The sequence below is a fragment of the Equus quagga genome, chromosome 12 (genome assembly GCF_021613505.1).
Source record: "Equus quagga isolate Etosha38 chromosome 12, UCLA_HA_Equagga_1.0, whole genome shotgun sequence".
NCBI classification, from domain to species: domain Eukaryota; kingdom Metazoa; phylum Chordata; class Mammalia; order Perissodactyla; family Equidae; genus Equus; species Equus quagga.
The window spans coordinates 4,546,645-4,568,332 of record NC_060278.1 but is presented as its reverse complement, the minus strand read 5'-3'; the positions used below and the strand labels follow the sequence as shown (position 1 = coordinate 4,568,332).

General features: G+C 38.1%; 1 protein-coding gene across 1 annotated transcript in view; it reads right to left on the bottom strand.

Annotated features, from left to right (window-relative positions):
* The window catches only part of KIF5B (kinesin family member 5B), a 43,447-nt gene extending 22,227 nt beyond the window's left edge, over positions 1 to 21,220 (bottom strand). The window contains exons 1-9 of the mRNA XM_046678520.1: positions 20,659 to 21,220; positions 13,780 to 13,867; positions 5,423 to 5,496; positions 4,117 to 4,221; positions 3,602 to 3,650; positions 2,971 to 3,026; positions 2,795 to 2,882; positions 1,104 to 1,228; positions 111 to 215 (exon numbers count right to left, since the gene is read on the bottom strand). Coding sequence (XP_046534476.1) covers positions 111 to 215; positions 1,104 to 1,228; positions 2,795 to 2,882; positions 2,971 to 3,026; positions 3,602 to 3,650; positions 4,117 to 4,221; positions 5,423 to 5,496; positions 13,780 to 13,867; positions 20,659 to 20,784 — 816 coding nt within the window. The 5' untranslated portion in view covers positions 20,785 to 21,220. The remainder of the gene's footprint in view (positions 1 to 110; positions 216 to 1,103; positions 1,229 to 2,794; positions 2,883 to 2,970; positions 3,027 to 3,601; positions 3,651 to 4,116; positions 4,222 to 5,422; positions 5,497 to 13,779; positions 13,868 to 20,658) is intronic.
* Between the last annotated feature and the right edge of the window lie 468 nt (positions 21,221 to 21,688).

Sequence of the window (21,688 nt, the reverse complement as noted above, 5' to 3'; positions counted from 1 at the left end):
TCTCTCCCTCACTCACTCACTCACACATCCATGCATACATATACACACATCTGTATTTAAGTAATTCCCCATAAGATAACAACAGGAAAGTACAAGACATATATACTCACACTACCCTCAGCCAAAGCAGAAATGACATTTCCAAGAGCAGAAAGTGACTTGTTGATGTTCTTAGCTTCATCCAGCACAGCACCTTCAGCTCCAGTTTTACTCACCTATACATACGATTTCAAAAGAATGAAACAAAATTACAAGTTTAAGATGATTTTCTTTGCCACGTTTACATTTGTACTTTACTAATTTGTTAGCCTTCTTTACTACATTAGAAAAAAGGAACCTTTCAAAATTTGCTAAAGCATAATGTTGATGATGTAACTTTTGGAAAACAAAGATGGAATTTAAATATTTAAGCAAACTTGCTTCTTTTTAAAAAATGTAAAATACATACGTTAAAGATAGGATAGCAACATGGTAGCAAAGTTGGCTAAAGAGCTCCTCAGAATTCACAAAATTAGAGATAGGCTTTGAAGGATGCATCTAAGACTTTTGAGTTGAAGGGAATAGGTGTGTCATTCTAATAAGAAACAAAATTAGCAGAACAGCACAAATAGTCACAGAGGTTCAATATTAAAACATTTGAACTTATTTTGATTTTGAGATAAAGAGAATCAGATTGTAAAGGACTGTAATAATGAAATAATCATCCAAAGGAAAGAAATACAACCAAACTAGAAAGTTTTCATAGGGAACCTATTGCCAATATGGATAAAACATACTACCAAAAATTAGGACAAGGAGACCTAGTAAAATTCATAATGACACATGCCAAACAAGTTCTCAATAAAAACATACATCTTAAATCAAAGGTAATCCCTGTTAGTTGAATTGGCCCAACTATGTCCCAAATGACAATAATTCGGAACTGACTACTCAGTTTAAATAATCATAAAGCACTGACAACACTGCTCGTTAATTCTCAAAAATATTACCAAATCCAATTTCATAAAAGTCTTCAGGATGTATCAATGACTAATGTGTAAGTCCAAACTCAAGCTAGAGTTTATAAAAATGCTTAAATATCTATCAGAATATAAACATTTTACCTTTTCACTACCAGCTAAATCAACCAGATAAAGTTTTCCACTCAGCTTCTGTTCCGTTTGTGTGTTCTCTTGTTTTACATTAATAAGAAATATACTGTGACTCCTAGAGCTATGTTCATTCATATCTGCAATGAAATTACACAAACAACTATAAGCAAACATGGCTCTTACTAATGATTTCTTTCTTTTTTTTCTTTTGAAAAGAGAAATGCATTTCTTTCTTTTAGGACATAAAAAGGCATCACACACTGAACCATGGCTCTCTACGCACTCCTCTGATAGTGCTGGGGATGCATTCCAAGGGAATGTTCTCAGCTGCCCAGCTGGGTGATGCAGAATGTTTAAAAATAAAAATCATAGAATTCTTTTAAGTTAGTGTTTCAGTTTTAAGCAATTAATTTTTCTTAACTTATAAATAGCAATATTCCTTTTCTTTATAGAGATCATCTTTGAATTCCTCACATCCTCATATGAACTAAGTTTTACACTCACCCAAAACAACATAAAAATTTAATTTTATTTCTTGGAATTAACATACACAAAGTAAAAAGAAAAAGTGCTTAAGAACAAAAAATTGATTTTTCCAAGTACTTTTTCTTTCCAGTATTCCTTCATTTATTTAACAAATATTTGTTATACTATGCACAAGAGAACTTTGCTATGTGCTAACACACACACACACGACACTGCCCCTACTTTCAACTCAATTATGGAAGATGGCTATTTTTAACAAGAACAAAACTTATACACTTTAACATACATTAACTCATTAAATTCTAACAAAAATACCTGCTATGATTACATCCACTTTATAAATGGGGAGAACTGAGGCAAAGAGAAGTTAAATAATTTGCTCAAGTCAGACAACTGGTAAATCGAGAGGGTGGACTTCGAAATCTGGCTTATTTTCTGGTCTTTTAACCATTACAGTGAATTTCTTCTCTTAGGTATTCTAAGCCAGATACTTGTATCTTCCTGGGGTGGCATACGACATATGTTTGTATTTTCACTGAGAGGTTAATTCGTCTAAGATAATCAGAAAATATATGTGCTGAGACTAAAAGATGGACAAGTGGTTGGAAATAATGGTGGAAGTCATTAGTTAATGTCCTTCCAGAGAGAGGATCACAATGAACTAGTAAATGAAGACTGGAATGTTCAGAAAAACAGTCATTCAGAATGCCTGGAATACTGGGTAGGTAAAAGCAGATGGTGGTGCCGAGATAACAAAGTACGTGCTGCAAAAGCTAACACCCCGCATGTGCAGAGACATATAAGTGAGGGCCACATGTGCCACAGTATGTGGTTTCACCTTTACTGCATAAGAACAGGGAAGTCATGAAAGTTCATTTTAAATATATGTGATGGGGGATGACTTTAAGCAGGAAGATTACTTCAAAATTACTGCATGGTTTAGGCAAGATCATTACAGCTGGAAATAAGGCTCCTGCTTCGGGGAGATAGAGGAGAAGGTGTAATTTGAGGAACGTTAGGTGAACAAACAGGAAAAAGTGATTTAAACAGGACTTGAAAAGGTAGAGAATTCAATAACAGTTGCCAGATGTTTTTGCCTTACTAATAATCTCTAAAGCATTATTTTACAAAGGAAAGTCTTAGAATTAATCAACTTGATAAAGATATTTTAAGGCAGTTTTGTAACTTAAACTAGCGTTAAAAAATATTCTACTTACTTGTAACTGCTACATGTCTGTTAGATTTTCCTTCATCTATGGTATCCATAACTTCATCTGGACTACATACAAAACGCTCTGTGCATCCCTGTAAAATAATTTTTTTAAGTATGGATATTTTATTAAAAAATTTTACTAGAGGGCTTTTCTAAACAATCATTCTACATTTTAAGTACCTTTACATAGGGAACTCGATTTTTATCTTCATGAACTGAAAGGTTGGTCTTTGAAACTGAAAAAGAAAAATAAATAAATTAGTATTATTTTCCTAAACTCTAACACTGGCTGTGAAATAGCTAATTCAATTGATTGTTTCCTTTCCTGAGCAGCCTAATAACAGGCAAACTTTAAAAATATGAAAACATCACTATTAAAGTAAGACCCTGTAAAAACAGTAGGAGATTTAAAGACAAAACAATGAAGCAATATAGAATTTTAGGTCCAGTCCAACTTCTATCACCAACATTTGGAAATAAGAACATTAAGCCAGAGTGGTTCAATGCCCAAGGACAATATATATCTAATTGACAGCTGAGAGAAGACTAGACCTCAGGAGTCAAGCTCTCTAATTCCAGTCCAATGCTCTAAATTACTATTTAAGAGGACTCATAAATATGTGCTTTAAATAATAATTATTCTATATGTCAAAAGGCATTCAACGAAAACTTTAAAAGAAAAAATTTTAAATGTCTGTTTCCTATAATTCAAGTCAATTTCATATAGTTTACCAAGAAATGGTCTCACATCCACTACTAAAAAAAGTAATGTGATATTCTAAAACAATCAAAGAGGAAGAATTTAACTTACCATCTAAGAGGTCCCTTATCTTATCCAAATAAATTTCAAAATATGAAACCTAAAAGACAAAGAAACAAAAGGAAAAAAGCTCAACCAATTAAAATTATAAAATAATTTATTCACTTATTCAGTAAATATTTATTGGGGTCCAACTGCCAGGGGGTCAGAGTTACCAACAACACAGCCATAGCTCATATTCTAATGGGAAGTCCTAAATTAGCTTACATAACTAAAAAGCAATTTTCACTACAAATATATTCACCTAAAATGAATTAATTAAAGTAGCAAGAACCTTTGAGTTCCACACTAAAACAAACTCCTTTATTTTACGTTTAAGGTCAACTAATGGCAGATGAAGAATCCATGTTTACTAACTCTAATGATCTTTTCACTATATTTGTCCATAAAATAATTTTGAAAATATTTAAAAATATTTTTTAAAAGGAACTTAACATTTATTATTTTTTGGAACAAAATTTATCCTAGATGTAGAATGAAATATAATCTTTCCCCAAAGATTTTACCTTAATATGAAATTCCAAATTTTCATCCATGGAGTAAATATAATTAAAAATATCTTGCACAATTCTTGGAATAATACCCATGCCTTCTGGATCATGAAGTTTACCCTAAAGAGAAAACAAAATTAGACTTCTTAAACAAACTAGAAAGTACGAATTAAAATTCAAAACTTTTAATCTACAGGGGCTGGCCCCGTGGCCGAGCGGTTAAGTTCGCGCGCTCCGCTGCAGGCGGCCCAGTGTTTCCTTGGTTCGAATCCTGGGCGCGGACATGGCACTGCTCATCAGACCACGCTGAGGCAGCGTCCCACATGCCACAACTAGAAGAACCCACAACGAAGAATACACAACTATGTACCGGGGGGCTTTGGGGAGAAAAAGGAAAAAATAAATATTTAAAAAAAAAAAAAAAAAACTTTTAATCTACAATTTACAATCAAGAGAAGATGGGAATTCTAATTACTGCCATTTTGGAGAGAAAATGGCTCTACAAATATCTAGAAAACCCAATTCAACTGTTACATATTTTGTTAAGTTACACATAAATAGTCTATGTCCACCACATGGGTTACGAACTGATCTTAGCTTTTTATTTAATCATTAGATTTAGATTATTCACGCTTGTAAATGAAACATTCTAGGAAAATGCTTTGGCTTCCTTCCATATACACCTGAATTATTCCTTCTACTTGAAGTCAAATTCACAGAAATGGTAGGAATGTCCTTTCTCTACGACTCTATGAACATGAGTAACGTGAGTTACACTAAAATAGCATTACTTTAGATAGTACGCTCAGATAAACGGTAAAAGCAGATGCTCTGTAGCAGTGGCAGACGATCAGAGGCTGTTTTCCAGAAGCAAAGCTTGATCAGGTCAACATCTATTATTAACAGTGGCACCGATAATTGGGCAGACAGTCTTACCAGAGAAGAGTGGCAGGTAAGGTGGGGGTGGGGGGAGTTTCAGGGAAAGGAGGAGAAAATTTTAACTGCTCTGAATAGAAGTGAAAATATAAACAATCAAAATTTCAAAATTTATCATTATTATAAAGTGACAGAAAATTCCTATTTAATTCTAAAATATTCATAATTTTGTGGTTATGCTAACTGATAAAACAAAGCTAGATATAATTTCACTATTCAAATTCAAGAACTAATTAAGATTCCAACGTTACCTGTATATTAGTCGTATAAGAGAAACAAAGAATAAACAAAGATGTTTAAGCACGGTAAAATAATTTCACAAATAATGAATGAATGTACTGTCTGTACTCCAAATCACCTCCAAGTACAGATTATAAAATGTTACCTCCATTGTGTGTGTCTTCCCAGAAGATGTCTGTCCATATGCAAATATTGTTCCATTGTATCCCTCAAGTACGTCTATTGAGAAAATAAGGGATTTTATATTTCAGGGGATTTTTTTTTCCTCAAGCAAGATTCATAAGAAATTACTTAAGAATGTTAGAAAACACTAAAAAAATTCACACACACGTTAACCCTGTTTCTTATCCATGCATAATCAAATTTGCATAAATATTTGCAGGAAGAATGGTGAGGAAGATTTAGATTTTCTTTACACTAATATGAAAGATTCCATCAAAACCAAAGTTTGGTACATAAAAGATTTATAAAGATAGTAAAGGAAATAAATAAGACTATATTTAATAGTAGTTTTCTTAGTGATGGTCCATCTAAGCAATTACTTTCCTTCCGGCCCAGATTATTTTCTGTGATTAATAGCAAACAAATTTTAAATTCCATAGCCTATAATCATCTCTTATGTCAATGTACATCTCAAACAACATTACATCTGTATTACAAAGCTTTATGTGATCTAAAAGAAAAAAATGCTCTGCTAATTTACATATACATACAAATTAGCTTTTAGAAACAGGACTACTGATTTGCGGTTAACTCATGGTTAAACCTCACAAACCCATCCTTCCTCCCTACACACAATGTAACAAGCCCAGTCCTACCATAAAATCAATCATCAGAAAGTTCCTGTGAAATTAAAAAATATCTTTTTTAGCCCTTTGTGTACCACAAGAACAACCATTAACATTTAAGTATCTTCCTGTACTAGGGTGAAGGGGAAAAAAGGGAATGTGAGTTAATGAGAAGGTGACTTGACTGCCATCTTTCAGGGGCTCCGTTCTGTTTTGCTTTTGCTAACAAGAAAGGTACTATGAAATTACATTCCATTCTAGAGGAAACCTCAGTAAAAAGAGAAGCCTCTACTGGCAAGAGCAGACGGTAACAGTGGAAGGTAAATTAGCAAGCAAGCAATCTTTGTTTTTTTAATTGATGATTTAAAAAAAAAAAAGAAAAGGGGACCAGCCCTGTGGCCGAGTGGTTAAGTCTGTGCCCTCCACTTCAGTGGCCCAGAGTTTCACTGGTTTGGATCCTGGGTGCGGACCTGGCCATGCTCATCAGGCCATGCTGAGGTGGCATCCCACACAGCACAACCAGAAGGCCCTACAACTATGTACTAGGGGGACTTTGGGGAGAAGAAGGAAAAAAAAGATTGGCAACAAATGTTAGCTCAGGTGCCAATCTTTAAAAAAGAAAAGAAAAGCAAGAACAATCTCAACTTTGGGCACAACTAACTAGATAACAGATTTCCTACATAAACATTTATTAACATGAAAAGAAGGCATCAGTACTTACTTCCCTGGGAAGATTTTAACAGACTCGAACATTTGAAACTTTCCTTTAAAATCTTTTCAGTTTTATAAGAAGGGAAGCAAAATAATTTCAAGAATCACATTTAAAATAGATGGGATTACAGTACTTCTGTCAGCAATGCTGAAGAAATCATCTAGAGAAAAAAGCTCTAGAGGTTTCCAATTCACCTCCTGTATATATAATCGTTCTCAGAATGTCTACATCATACCCTGTTTAAGATCTTTGGATCAATCACACAAAACCTAAGCATAAATTCCAAATTTTTGTTAAATCTATAAAAGGTCCATTCATGATATGATCCCCTTATCTACAGCAACTAGCACAATAGGTACTTAAAAAACATTTGTAGGTGAATGAACATGCAACTTTCCCAAGATCCTATTAGCAGCATATATCTATATGATATCAGAGTACATCTGTGTTATGTGAAACTATATTATACAAAGGCTCCCAGGTTAATAAATGTAAGCAACACATTTGTATTTGGGATTTCAAGCATAACTTTAAAAATCTCCTATGTTTACAGAGATTATGGAATATCCAACATTCAAATATTTACTGAGCACCCACTATGGGTGCAGGGGAGATAAGAGCGACTGATTAGGTGATTTCTAGATACATCAAGTTTATCACTAAAATAATAAAATTTAACCATTTAGAAAAATAATCCCTTCTTGCCTACCTTCAAATCCATTCCTGACTTTGCCTTCTATAGTGATTTAACCCCCGTTTTATTACTAAAAAATCTAAACATACAGAAAAACTGAATGAATTTTACAGTGAACACTCCTATAACCACTACCAAGATTCTACCATTAACATTTGATCATTTTAGTGTTTGCTTTAATTATGTATCTATTTATCTTTATTCTTTTTTTTTGAGGAAGATTAGCCCTGAGCTAACTACTGCCAGTCCTCCTCTTTTTGCTGAGAAGACTGGCCCTGAGCTAACATCCATCCATGCCCATCTTCCTCTACTTTACACGTGGGATGCCTACCACAGCATGGGTTTTGCCAAGGAGTGCCATGTCCACACCTGGGATCTGAACCGGCGAACCCCGGGCCACCAAAAGGACTGTGCGAACTTAACCACTGCGCCACCGGGCCGGCCCCTATTCATCTTGTTTTTTTAATGCATTTCGAAGTAAACTGCAGACTTCCACCTAAATACTTCACCATGCATATACCCTTAACTAGAATTCGGTCTTTCACAGTTTTATTTCTGAGGTAAAATTAATATATAACGAAATGCATATACTTTAAGTACAAACTTATAAAAAAATACAAATAATACTCATCTATTTGAAAATCCTAGAGAGCACACATCCATAATCAGACAAAATTAGGCACTTTTCAACCTGGCTCTCGTTTGCTTTTTCAGCTCCATCTCCCACTACCTTTCGTCTTACGCTGCTGTATAGGTTGGTAAAAATGATCAAATCTGACAATTTCATATGGCTCAATTTCAGTCATACCATAAAGTATGTACGCAACAGTACTCTCAGGGGGTCATGCCCTAGCCCATGTGTCTTTTCTCTGCCTGGTAGGCATCCCTCCCTCTCCTTCCTACTCTGTGCATCCTTAGAGACTAACTCAGGCTTTTCTTCTTCCTCCAACCCAACTCCACAACCCACTTTCAAATGAATCTGAGTAACAGTCCCACCTGTGTGTTCTTATAGCATCTGCAGCTAATCATAATACTTATCACTTGTATTGCAATAGTCAATTTACTTGTCTGCCTTCCTTAACAGTCTGTAAACTCCTTGAGGCCAGGACTGTGTTAACTCCTAGCATAGTGCCCGGTCCCTAGGAGGTACTCAAATGCTTGCTACGATCACTAACACACAGCATCTCCTTTTTAAATATACTTTTGCTGTTCTTGTGAGAAACGGAGGTGAACAACTATGGATAAATATTACTTCTGCCACACTTTGTAAACAAGAAAAACATATTTAATAAGTGAGACAACTGCACAACACCTTCTGAAAGTCACTTAATCTCTCTGAACTTCGGCAAAACGTCTGCTTAGGGGAAGACTGAGAATTAGAAGACATCATATAAAATTATTATTGTTAACATCTGAGAGCATACAATGTCCCAGGCTCTAATAACTTTTCATATATTAAAGTATTTAATCCTCACAAAACCCTACACAAGACACTTTTTTAGTTCCTTTTTTACAGATGAGGAAACCGAGGCAGGGACAGGGTAAAATAATAAGATGGAGCTGGGATGCAAACCTAAGACAGTCTTGGGTCCAAAGACATGCTCTTAACCACTATACTATATTCTCAAGAAAACCAAGAACTAAAATATATGGCAGGCTACATCTGAAAAAGTTAGAGGTGGATACCATGGCAGACAGTCCAGGTCAGGAAGCCAGGGTGGGAAACAGAGATCTATGAAGGCCTGGTCTGATGCCTGGCATAAAGGAAGTATTGAATATATAACAATTACTTAATACAGGGGAAACAAACTTGCATATATTACTCAGATTCAGAATTCAAGAGAGAATACAGGTGGGTAAATCTTGTTCAAAAGAAAAAAATCTATCTAATGCATCTATAAAAAGGGAAAGGTAACAGCCCCTATATATAATAAAGTTATGCAGTTGTATAGAAATTTATAAAGCAATGCAACCTCAGTGGACTGTCAAGGGCCCAGAGAGTACTAGCTGCCTTCAGGTCATTCCTGGCAGCTTGCTCATCAAATCCACATCGCAGAAGAAATACCAGCTGGCCCATCATTTTGCTGATTGTTGCCTCCCAACAGTTTTTCTAACCACGGTCTTCCCCCAGATCTGTTTGCCAATGACTGTCTAAAGTCCAATCTGCCATGTATTTAATTGGTTTCCTGTTCTCACACCACACCAGGCACCTATTCCCACCTCATCTCTCTCCTTAAATCTATGTCTCTACTGGTAACTCTCCCACGTTCACATCCTTGCCCAGGACCAGACCCATTAACTACTACATCCAAGCTCCTCCAAAATGGTAGACAGCATCTGTGTGAGATAAAAGGACGACATCATAGTCAGGTGATATTTTTCTAACATAAACCACAAAGCTGGCATAGAAGCAGGAAAGAGACAGTGAGAGAAAGCTTCTACTGTAACAACTGCTTGGAGTCTAATTTTGTAGAGTAAAAATATCTTAGGCTAGAAGTTATCCAAAGTACAATTATGGCTGATTACATTAAGAAAATAATTCTCTAAGAAAATAGAGGAAACAAATAGCACTTGATACCTGTTGTGTGCTTACTTTCTACCACGCCCTGGGTGAAGTATTTCTCTTCATAATCATATTTTTGAATCCTCACAGTACCCATATTTTGCAGAAACGAAAACGGAGACTTAGAAAGGTTGGGTAACTTGCTAAAGTCAAATAGCTAGAAAGTGTCAGGGCCTAGAATCCAATCTAGGTTTGTGTGACTCCAAAGCCTGTGCTCTTAACCATATGGCAAAGAACGAAACTGCTATTCAGAACTTGGTTCCCAACAGTAAAGCAGGAATTTGCTGGTGAAGTAAAAGCGACCAAAATTTTGAGAAAAGGAGGGAAATTGGAGGAAGAGAATGACGTCACCTTAGAACTGTAAACAGTAATAAAACAGAACAAAAGGTAGTAGAAACCTGGACTTCAGGACAATAGATTTCAAAGAGGTCTGAGACAGGGAGGTATGAATCTATTATTAAAAGACTATATAACCAAGGATGTACAAGAGATAAAAATCAGTGGAAAAGCATGAGAAAGGTAAAAGCTTAGGATAAGTTAAGTCTTACAAAAACAAAACAAAAACTAAGGCCTTAAAAAGAGCTTTTAAAATATTCAGAGAAAGAATAATGAATGAGTAGACCTGCATTGCCTAGAAAAATGATACACTGTTAACAGATGATGTAAGACAGAGGTATTCCTATTTTATACCATCTTCTTCAACATTATCCTTAGAACGGAACAACAGAATAAACACTGACAAGAGAGACTTTAAGGTTGAGGTGGGTAGGACAGCCAAAGAATGGTTTTAAATAAGCCCAAGTTTCTAGTTCTAAGAGAATTATATTTCATGGATAAAAATCCCACAGCTACCATAGGTAAGTTGTAAAAGCCACACAAAGGGGCAGGCCTGGTGGCATAGTGGTTAAGTTTGCACACTCCGCTTTGGCAGCTCACAGTTGGCAGGTTCAGATCTCGGGCTATGCTGTAGAAGCATCCCACATACAAAAGTAGAGGAAGATTGGCATGGATGTTAGCTCAGGGACAATCTTCCTCACGAAACAAAAAGCCATAGAGAACAAAGGTAACAGAAGATGACTAACTTGTAAATGTTATATTTATTTTCTAAAAGGGAAAAATGATAGATTCCTGGAACTACAGACAAGTATACCAAAATTTCACTAAGGAAAAGCTATCGTTGAACTAACCTCATTTCCTGTTCGGAGAGGGTCACTCAACTGATACTTTGGGGAAATACCACAGTCATGCACCAAGATTTCATAAAAGGATCCAAGTTTCATCATATGGATGATGCTGACAAGCTAAGAACTATACAACTATATAGGTAAGAGAATCTGAAGTTGGTTGAACGCCCAGTGCAATTTCATTAATTACCAACAATCTTATTCGGCTTTTAAAAGATCAGGCGAAGGACCATGGCCCTTTAAGCATTTTATAAATGATTTAGAGTAATATTTTTCAAACTTCGATGTCTTTAAATAAAGATCTTTAAAACAAAACCTTCAATGTTCTTGACACAACAGACTTATCAAATATGCTGATAGCCAACTTAGATCCCTAGTAAGATAAACATAAAATCAAAACTCAAAATATGATCTACAGCTAAAATCAACAATATGGAATTTGCATTTTAAAGGCTTGCTTTAAAAATTTAAAAACTTCAATATTCAAGTATGGATTGGGGTTTAATGTTAGCTACAGCAGATGTGAAAAAGATCTGTATATTTAAATTGCCCATGAGTTCATGAATCAATTAACTTTATATTATTAAAAATGCTAACGTAATCTTAGGCTGTACTGATAACAAAAGTACGTTACAATAAAAGAATGTAATATAACTGTGTTTCACGATGGACAGACCCTTTGGAAAATGATTTCATGCTTACAAAAAACATGACACTGCCTATTCCTCTTTGTTGCAATCATTTACAGAATCACAAGTTAATTCTCACTCATTTTATGAAGATTTCAGCATCCAGTCCACTGTCTCTCACCAATACCATTCCTGTTCTAATTCTTGGTGGTTTCAATGTCCATGTAGATGATCCCACTAAAACACCCTGCCTCTCAGATCCTTGACCTAATTTTCTCCATGAACTTGTCCTTTACTCCTCAGATGCCAACTCCATGGTCATACTCTAGACCTTTTCATTACTAACTGTACTGCCTCTCTAATCTCAATTTCAAGTATCCACCGCCCATTACGCCTTCTAGTACCCTAATGCCAACAAACTTTTGAGTCCACTCAGAGTATATCATACTAATCTTACACCTTTTTTCACTGTCCCTCAAACCCACCTCCAAGCCCCCATGTCCTCCTTCCCCTCACCCACCATTCCATGACTGACCATTATCATCACTCTCTTACTCTCTTGACTACATCCTCAATTCTCTTGCCCTTCTTTCCCTCTTTTGTACTCATCTGGCAAAACCCCACCTGGGTAAAATTCAACTCTTCTGGCAGCTAACCTCAAGTGAGCCCTTAATGCCACCTGGCAATACTGCCCCATTTCCCTAATCCATTCACTTCTATTGCTGAATGACTTCATATCTATTCCTAGAACCTCCTCTCCAGCTTCACTCTCATGACTGTGCTCCCCAAATCACAGACAAAATGAATTAATATGAAGAGAACATCTACATTTTCCCTTCATCACACCTGCAGACCTACTTCTATCCATAAACTCTCTTTTCTCCTGTTACTGGATGAACTGTCTGTGCTCCTTAATCTTAACCTATCCACTTTTATACTGAATCCCAACCCCTCTACTCTGGTGTTGCATAAAGACAGATACGGCCTTAATCTAAGAAGCACATTTTAAAAATTAGATCTGTCAAAAAACAGAATAAAGCACCATAAAGTAATGGCTATTTAACTATAAGATCCCTTTGATAAAAGAGATTTCTGTAGTAACTGGAAGTGCAGAAAATCACTTAATACCCTCGCAGCTCTAGGAGTCTATGGTTTTAGAAAATATAAAATGAAAAATATCCTAGAATGGGGCTGGCCCCGTGGCCCAGTGGTTAAGTTCGTGCGCTCCGCTGCAGGTGGCCCAGTGTTTCGTTGGTTCGAATCCTGGGCGCGGACATGGCACTGCTCATCAAACCACGCTGAGGCAGCATCCCACATGCCACAACTAGAAGGACCCACAACGAAGAATATACAACTATGTACCAGGGGGCTTTGGGGAGAAAAAGGAAAAAAATAAAATCTTAAAAAAAAAAAAAAAATCCTAGAATAAGTTAATAGTATTAACTGGGATATACATACTTTTCTCACCCTTGGCAACCCCTGTTAAATTCCTCAAGGGTTTCTCTGTTGACTACAAGATAAGTCTTTGGGGAAGGAATAACAATGGAATGGAAGAATGATAGACTGCCATTTTCTACTACCGTTTAAAAACCTGTCTAGCCATTTTGTCTTCATTCTCATGCTGTTGTATTTCTAGAATTGCTACCTTAGAAACTCTCCAGGGAATATCTAATAGAAATGCATTTTCCAAGAAGCATGTAACACTATAATTTTTATAATACCCTTCACTAGGTACTGTATATAAACTAGATCATGGAATTTGAGCAATAGTATGTTCACTAATGGTATTTACCTTTTTATTATTTAAACTTTCTTCCGCAATTAACTAAGAAGGAGCATTAAAATGAAAAATAAGATGTTGGGTAAATGGGAAAGAGCATAAACAAAATTTTACTTATTGCTGGGACAACTCAGCAGGCTACGTATATTTACCTTTAACAATCTTCTTTGCACAGTCATTATACACTTGCTCTTGAGATGTATTTGACTGGAACACCCGATCAAATGCATAAGGCTTGGACTGAAAAACAGAAACAGAAGTTTCAACTACACAAATTAAAGGTGAATGAATATTTTTAAGCTCCTTTAAAGATGTCATCAGATATTTAACCTTCAAAATAGGATACCTACTACGCATCACTTCATGTCATAGAATCTTTGTGGAAAAGATCTTAGGGATCACCAAGTACAAACCCACTAGAATAAACTCCACAAAACCAAGAATGTCTGTTTTAGTCTCTGATGCAGCTCCAGGGCCTGGCACAGTAACTAGCACTACTATACTAGGCCCTCAAGTTTTGCTCAGTGAGTTTTTATTTAATGAGCATCTACTCTGGCAGGTCTTGAGACTATTTTCAATACTAATAGCACTTTGCAGATAAGGAAACTAACAGTCTTTGAAAGGTACAAAAGTCGTTAACGACAAAATTAAAATTAGAACCCAAATCTCCTTTCAGTTGAGGGCTCCTTCCATCACTCCATTCAGCTTTTCAGTTTATTCCAACAGCTTTTCAATCATTAATTCAATTAGCAAATATTTATGGGATGCCTATTTTGCCAGACACCATGATAGAATGACCAAGAGAAATTTACTCCCGACTTTAGTGGAACATAAGTAATAGCAGGTCAGACATCAGACAAACAATTAAGTGACTCGAATTTTGACTTCGAATTCTCATAGAACAGGGTGCTATGAGAGCACTTAACAGGAGAACCTGAGTCTGGGGAGAGGCAGAAGAATGTCAGGGAGATACTCTGGAGAAGAGATGTTTAAGATCTGAAGAATAAGTAGCACCTAGCCCACTGTCGTTCTCTTCAGTATTAGTCATGAGGGAGGGTGAGTGTGGGAAGTAGTCTAGGCATTGGGAATAGGATGATTAAAGATCCTAAGACAGAAAGGAGCTTGTAGCATTCAAGAAATAGAAGGAAGTTAAGTTTGAAGTATAAGAAGCAAAGATCAAATGCAAATGTCAACACAGTGAAAAAGACAAATAACATCTTAGTGTTATTTTGAAAATAGTTTTCACTTTGTGGGCCCCCTGAAATGATTTTGGGCCTCCACCCTTGGGGATGCATTTAAGGAACTGCTGATGTAGTTTGAGAAGGAGCCCAGAGGTGCAAAATAAAAAAAAAAAATCACTATAGACATTATAGAGTATAGCATGCATGCAAATCAAAGAAGAATTTTTGAGGAGGGAGTGACTGTGCCAAATATAGCTGTAAGGTCAAGGCAAAACTGAAAAATATCCAATGACAAAGGTCAGATTGGAATGCGTTGAAAAAAGAATGGGAGGTAACCAAGCAGAGCAGAAATCTGGCTGTCACTCTAAGGGAGGTATTTTTTAAAGATGGGCAAGACCGGAGTAAGTTTACATGCTTACAGGAATAATCTCGTAATCTAAGAGAGAAAGTGGGCATGTAAAGATGAGAGAGAGGGGCAAGGGGGTTCTGGGTATTTAAAATTAAGTGTCTCCCTGCTCTCTAGTCTCTTCTAAAGGAAAGGAAGGAAGCTGGGCTCTAAAATACAAAACAATCATGACTCCAGAAAAAAAATCCTTTACATTATAGAAACACTTCCTAGCTTTCAGCTAAAAAAGATCTTTTTAGAAGCTATATGCCATAATCCCCTTCCCAAAGCTTGGAACGACAGTAAGAATGAAGCCGACACTCTCAAAGGGCTATCCAAAGCCATTCGCAATTCCCCTTCCCCTTGCCACGGACCACTAGATAGTTCGGAAAGCTAACCACCTGCTAAGCCTAGTCTCCTTGCAACTAGTGGCCACATGACCCAGTTCTGGATACTAGCAAGTAAGTGATGGTCTGCTGGGAGGTCTCAGAGAAGGGTTTTGTTTTCCTGATAAAAAGGACCATCTCAGCTGAAGCTGCCCTTCTCCTTTGGTGAATGAATGCCTGGAGCTGTAGCACCCATCTTGCAAACATGACAAATATGATGATGAAAAGTCCTAACTAAGAATGACAGACGATAACGAGTTAGTAAGTAATAGCAATATAAAGGCTCATCTCCAGACTTTTTATATGAGAAAAATAACCTCTTATTTATTTAAATTGCTATTAGTTGTCTGTTTTCCTTCTGCAGCTGAGCACATTCCTGAAGGATATACTAAGATGACCTCACTTTGGTGTCTCAATATCTAATTATTCTTTGGCTATAACATACATAAAAGTGTCCTTTTGCTAAGATGCTATTGACACATTAATATTTAACACTACAGGTGTGGCTAAAAAAAGACAGTCCATTCTTTCACTGATTGTACAAGATGTGTTCATCATAAACAATTCTAAAAACAAATACAATCAAAAGAACAATAACCACCCTGACATAAATCATGCTAATATTTTTTCTATGCAAAAAGAAAGTTAATTTTCCCTCTTTATTTATCCAGCAAACATATATTTAGCACTTACAAAGTATTAGATATTGTAAATGAGTAAAAAAAAAGTACAATTTTAGAAATTATACTTAACTAACAGAGACTGTAGAGTTCAAAGAATAGAAAATAAAGCTGGGAAAGTCTTGAGTACTAAGCTAAGATGTATACTAGGATCTAATATAAGTGATCAAGTAACGATAACCAACTGAAATGGAGATAGCCTCTAGCGTTAAAGAACTCACAACCTGGTAAACAGTCAAGAAGAGATTGCAATTAGCCAAAATATATGTTTAATAACAGATGTGTAAAAAAATAGTATGAAAACAACAATTAAACTGATTAATTCTAATTTTGCTTGCAAGAAACAAGTTAATCAATAGAAAATAAGTAAAAGTATGAGTACAACTGTATCCATCCAAAATGAGCCAAATAATAAAATTTTCTTAAACATTTAAAGAGTAGAAAGAACATAGACTACTGAGCTTTAAGTCATATCTCCATTTTCACATCAATAAAAAACAATGCTCATAAACCATTCAGAAAGAGATAAGCCAAAAATAATGGGCAATAATCAAGCCTGCCTCAAAAGTACTTTATGCAGCTGTTCACTCTAGCACCACTCCACAGCAGATACACAAACCACCACTACAACCTTACTAAAATAAGAATATGAACAGGCAAAAATAAGAATAATCAAGCAGGTATTGAGTGATTTTTTAAAGGTGTTACATCACCGTTAAATAAAAAATTAAGTGCTTAGCATTAAGTTGACAAAACTGTCTTAATCCCGAAACTAAATTATAACTTTATTAAATAAGGCAAATGTTTAGATTAGAGATCTAGCCATAAAGTTACTAACCGACCCTGGCTTTCTGGGATGAAAACAAGACTTCTAAAACATAAAGACTATTTCTAATGGTCTATAATTAAGGCACATCTCGTAACTAATAATCTGTCAAATAAATTAAACAAAGGAAAACAATATCTGGATACCTATATTTTAAGACCTTGGTTCTTTAAAAACCTGGCCTTGAAATGTACATTATGTAGCCTTTATTTCTATGAATATTCAGGGATACTCCAAGTCACAAGATGCATTCACATCTAACTTAGACTTCAAGAGGACAAAACCAAATAAGAATAAGTTTATCTGAACTGCAACCATATCTTAGATTTCTTAAGTGAAGTGGTTCCTGTTGGAGTTTGCACAGACCAGGCTGAACACCAAATTTGGTTATGAAGGATACCCTTCTGGCAGGGATATGCCTTTCTCTGGAATTCTGAATAGTGATCTTCAGATCACGTGGGATTATATCATATTAAATTTTCCTTAGTTTGACACTGATTGTGGGCTAACATTCCACAATTGTAAAGGTCTGTGATGATGGCTCCTTCTCTTTCAATATCACTGTTAAGGAAATCAGGATCAAACACCAAATCATCCTTCACTTGAAAAGGGACATCATGTTGTGCTGTAGGCAAGGAACTAGGTAAGATGATCTAATTAAATTTATTCTCCTCTAATTTCAATGAACTCCAACAGCCTGTTTTTGGTCCTGGCAGCCTCTACAGCACACCATATGAGGAACAATCATTAGTAAAGATACCTAATGATGTAAAAGTGCATGTTCCACTTTTATGACGCATAGATAGATACAGGAGTAATTTTTTCTATTGATATTTTCCCCGATGTTTTCAGCAGGCTCACTTGAACTGCATAAGGTGTTTCCTTTGTCCCCTCTTTCTTGAGGATAAAAACTTCTCTTATTTAAAGCAAATAGATTCTACCTGCATCACCTAAAGGTTTTAAGAAAATAATTCATTTATTTCATGCAACATGTGATTATTCATAGCACTTCACCAAGAACATAATTTCAAAAAAAATCTAACTACAAAACAGAGGAGTCGCATTATATTAAAATCCCGTTACATGCATAACAAGAAACAAGTTTGGACAAAATACTGGAAACTGAACTTAGATGAAAACCAGAATGCTTAAGTTATTTTCTACATGAGCACTGATTATACTTATAATTTGGTAACATCATAAACTAAAACTTATTCTTCAAATTTTGATTTAACCAGAACACTGTTTTTAAATAATGTTTAAAATAATTTAATTTTAAATGCTGCATTGCAGCAATTCCTTCTTAAACTATTTTGAATCACAATCAGGATCCAGTAAAACGAACAAAACAAACCAACAGACAATTTTACCTAGAGACTTTCTAATTTTACTCCTCTGAGCTGCCCTTATAAATTCCCAAACCTTTTATAATAATAAAATAGTTCATTTAAAAAAATGAATGAGACTTACTATATGCAAAAGATTAGCTCCTGCAAATAATGAACTAAACATGTTGCCTTACATTTTTTAATGCTATGTTACTCAGCTGTACTTTTGCTTTTATACTTTTTAAAAAAACCAGACTAAAATGTTTATCAGTTTACCTAACGGCCAACTAACTGTGCATTACTGACTCACAACTCAACTACCTATCCAATATTTCTAATATTATCATTTCAATTTATTTATATTACTAAAGAAACTTATATAACGAACTTACAACAACTTTATCCAAAGGAAACAACCTAGAATAAATGTGTGCTTCCTGTGGTAACTATTCCTCTTCATTTGACTCTTTCCTCATATTATATGTCATATTTGGGCTGCATCAGAAGGTTGCTTTCTAACCTAATCTTTATGCATTTTGCGAATTCTAAATTCTAGCATTCCAACAAATGAATCTTAGTGATACTTATAGATTTGTGTAAATACATACATACAAGTCTGAAGAAATATGATATTCCTGATACAAATCTAAAAGGAAAATAGCTTTGATGTGTCAACCACTGTTGAGGTCGAGTAATCAGAGAAACGTGGTGAGATACTGGCAGCCTCTAGTTTGCCCACTAACAACGCAGGCCTTGCAAGCTTCCTCTGATTCACGTAAAGCATGTCATCCTAAAGAGAAAGGACTGCCTCTGTGCTTAACTTCTTGGCCTCACTATGATGTCATTTATAGCCAGAGTTTTTGCGGACTTGTTAACAAAGAACCAGCCTGACAGTCTTCACAGGAGGAGCTCACAGTTGTTAGTAACCTAACGACTTGTTTGCCAAAAGCCGACAGAGCAACTCTGACGCCGTGACATTCATTTTCTAAAGCTGAGCTTTGGAAACTTTCACATAAAAACTCTAAAGAACTTTCACCTATCTCAGACATCAATACTTTTAATCATCAATGTCCCATCTCCTGTGACCCCTCTGTCCTATTTCCGAATTAAACTCTCCACAAACAATACGCTAAACGTGGAATGCCATGAGAGAAAAAAACATTAAATTTTTTTTAACCATGAAAGCAATGTAGAAAAAAGTTCTGCCACATGGCATCTACCAAGAAAGATGAACTTACGTTTTAGTCACTGTTCCCTGTTCTGTATGCAGTTTCTTACTGTCCATTGCAATCTCCTTGAACTGGGGATGCTCTTTTCAGAGATCTCTCAATACCAGAGCTCAGACTTCAAAAAAATCAACCTTACATGCTGGTCTTCCTGACCACGATCCAGCCAACTCCGGTTGTTACGTTCCGTACTACGAAGGGACAATATGGCACCACGCCTGGGATTACCAAAATCAACCTTCTTCAAGACAGATCTTAACTGTAGAAGTAGAAATCTAATACTAACAACAAATCTAGTTTACTGGTCAAATTTTATCTTTTTTTAAAAGCTTGCTTTTACCACACTTTGATGTACACACAAAAAGTTATCACTCCTCCCTAGGCACACACTTGACTCAAACTGAATTAGCTAGATTTGCTGGAAGATCAGACAACACTGATCACTCAGATTTTAAAAGAAAACTCACGATTTCTTTCTACAGTCGTCGATTAGTCACTTTCAACTGGTGACATGAAACTGCCTTCATCACTCGAATGGCGGTGGGCACACCTCGGGGGTGCAGGGTATTCGCAGTGGTCTGGCCGTTCTTCCCCCTCCCGCGGGGAACAACACAGCTCGGCACGCAGCGCCGGCTCTATAAACCGAGCTCCTGACTGTCGAGGGCGCCGGAGGGCTGGCTGGTCTCGGAGCTCCAGGCTCCGGGCTGAACTTGACCCTTGCCCACTTCACGACCGGCAGACGCGGGGCGCGGCCAGCCACCGCCCGCACCCGCGCCAGCAGGCGCGCCGACACCCGCGCCCGGCAAACGCGCGCGCCCGGCTCGCTCCCCACAGTCCCTCAGCGCCCAGGCGGGGCGTGTCCCCGGCGGCTGCCGGCGCGGAGGCGCGGGGTGGGGGCAACCGGCGCCGGCCGACTCCCCGGGCTCTGCGGCCCCTCCGCTCCCTCCGCCCGCGCCTGCCACTTCCCCGAACGCCAGGCCCCGCCAGGCCCGAGGAGCGGGACGGCTCGGGTCACTCACCGCGATCATGACCGTGTCTTCTCCCTGAAACTTGGCGACGTACTTATCGCCGCGGTTCACCTCAGACTCGTTGAGAGGTCTGAAGCGACACATCACTTTGATGTTGCACTCGGCCGGGTCCGCCATCTTCCTTGCTACCGGGGCCGGAGGCCGGGAGCCACTCCCCGCCGCTCAGCCTTGGAGGCAGCGGGCCCGAGCTGAGGGTCTGGGCTCGCGAAGGCCGAGATAGGAGAAGTTGGTGCGCCGCGTGGCGCGTTCCCCCGGCGGGAGCGGCAGCGGAACCCGGACTCGGAGCGCCGGCGCCGGCAGCCGTCGCCCTGAGGCTCACTTCCGATCCATCATGGCAGCCATGGCGGCGGCCCCGGGCGGGGCGTCAGGGGCTCCGCGGCCTCTCCCTCGCCGGCTGGGCACGCTGCGGGGGTTCGGGGGCTTCTGGAGGCCGGGGAAACGGCCCCCTCCCTCTTCCTCAGAGAGCACGCCGGGCCCCCAGTCCGCCCGCCCGGCCGTCCGCTCGCGGCTGCCGCCCGATCACTCCTGAGGCCGCGGAGGGGCGACGGCACGGTGGGATGGGCGGTGCGGCGAAGCAAGGCGCAGGCGCACAGGCTGGGCGCCCCGGCGACCAATCCGGGCGCCCCGGCGACCAATCCGCGCGCCCCGGCGACCAATCCGCGCGCGCGCCGCCGCCGCTCGCCGCCGGGGTCTCGGATTTGAGAGTTACCGGCCGGTCACTGGGCTGGCGCTTTGCTCCACCCGCCCGGCCCGCCGAAGAATTCCCCAGAGCTGGGGCAGACGAGCTTAGCATCTTTTTCTTTAGACGCGAGGGATTCGTTATAACTATTTTATGTTGTAGTTTGTTTAAATAAAATACTGCAATCCTATAAGGAAGGGTTTGGTTTCTAGTCGGTCTGGACGTAAAATTGATTCCTGGGGCCGCCGGGTGGCCGAGTGGTTAACTTCGTGTCCTCCGCTTTGGCGGCCCAGTGTTGCACCGGTTCGAATCCTGGGCGCGGACATGGCGTTGCTCATCAGG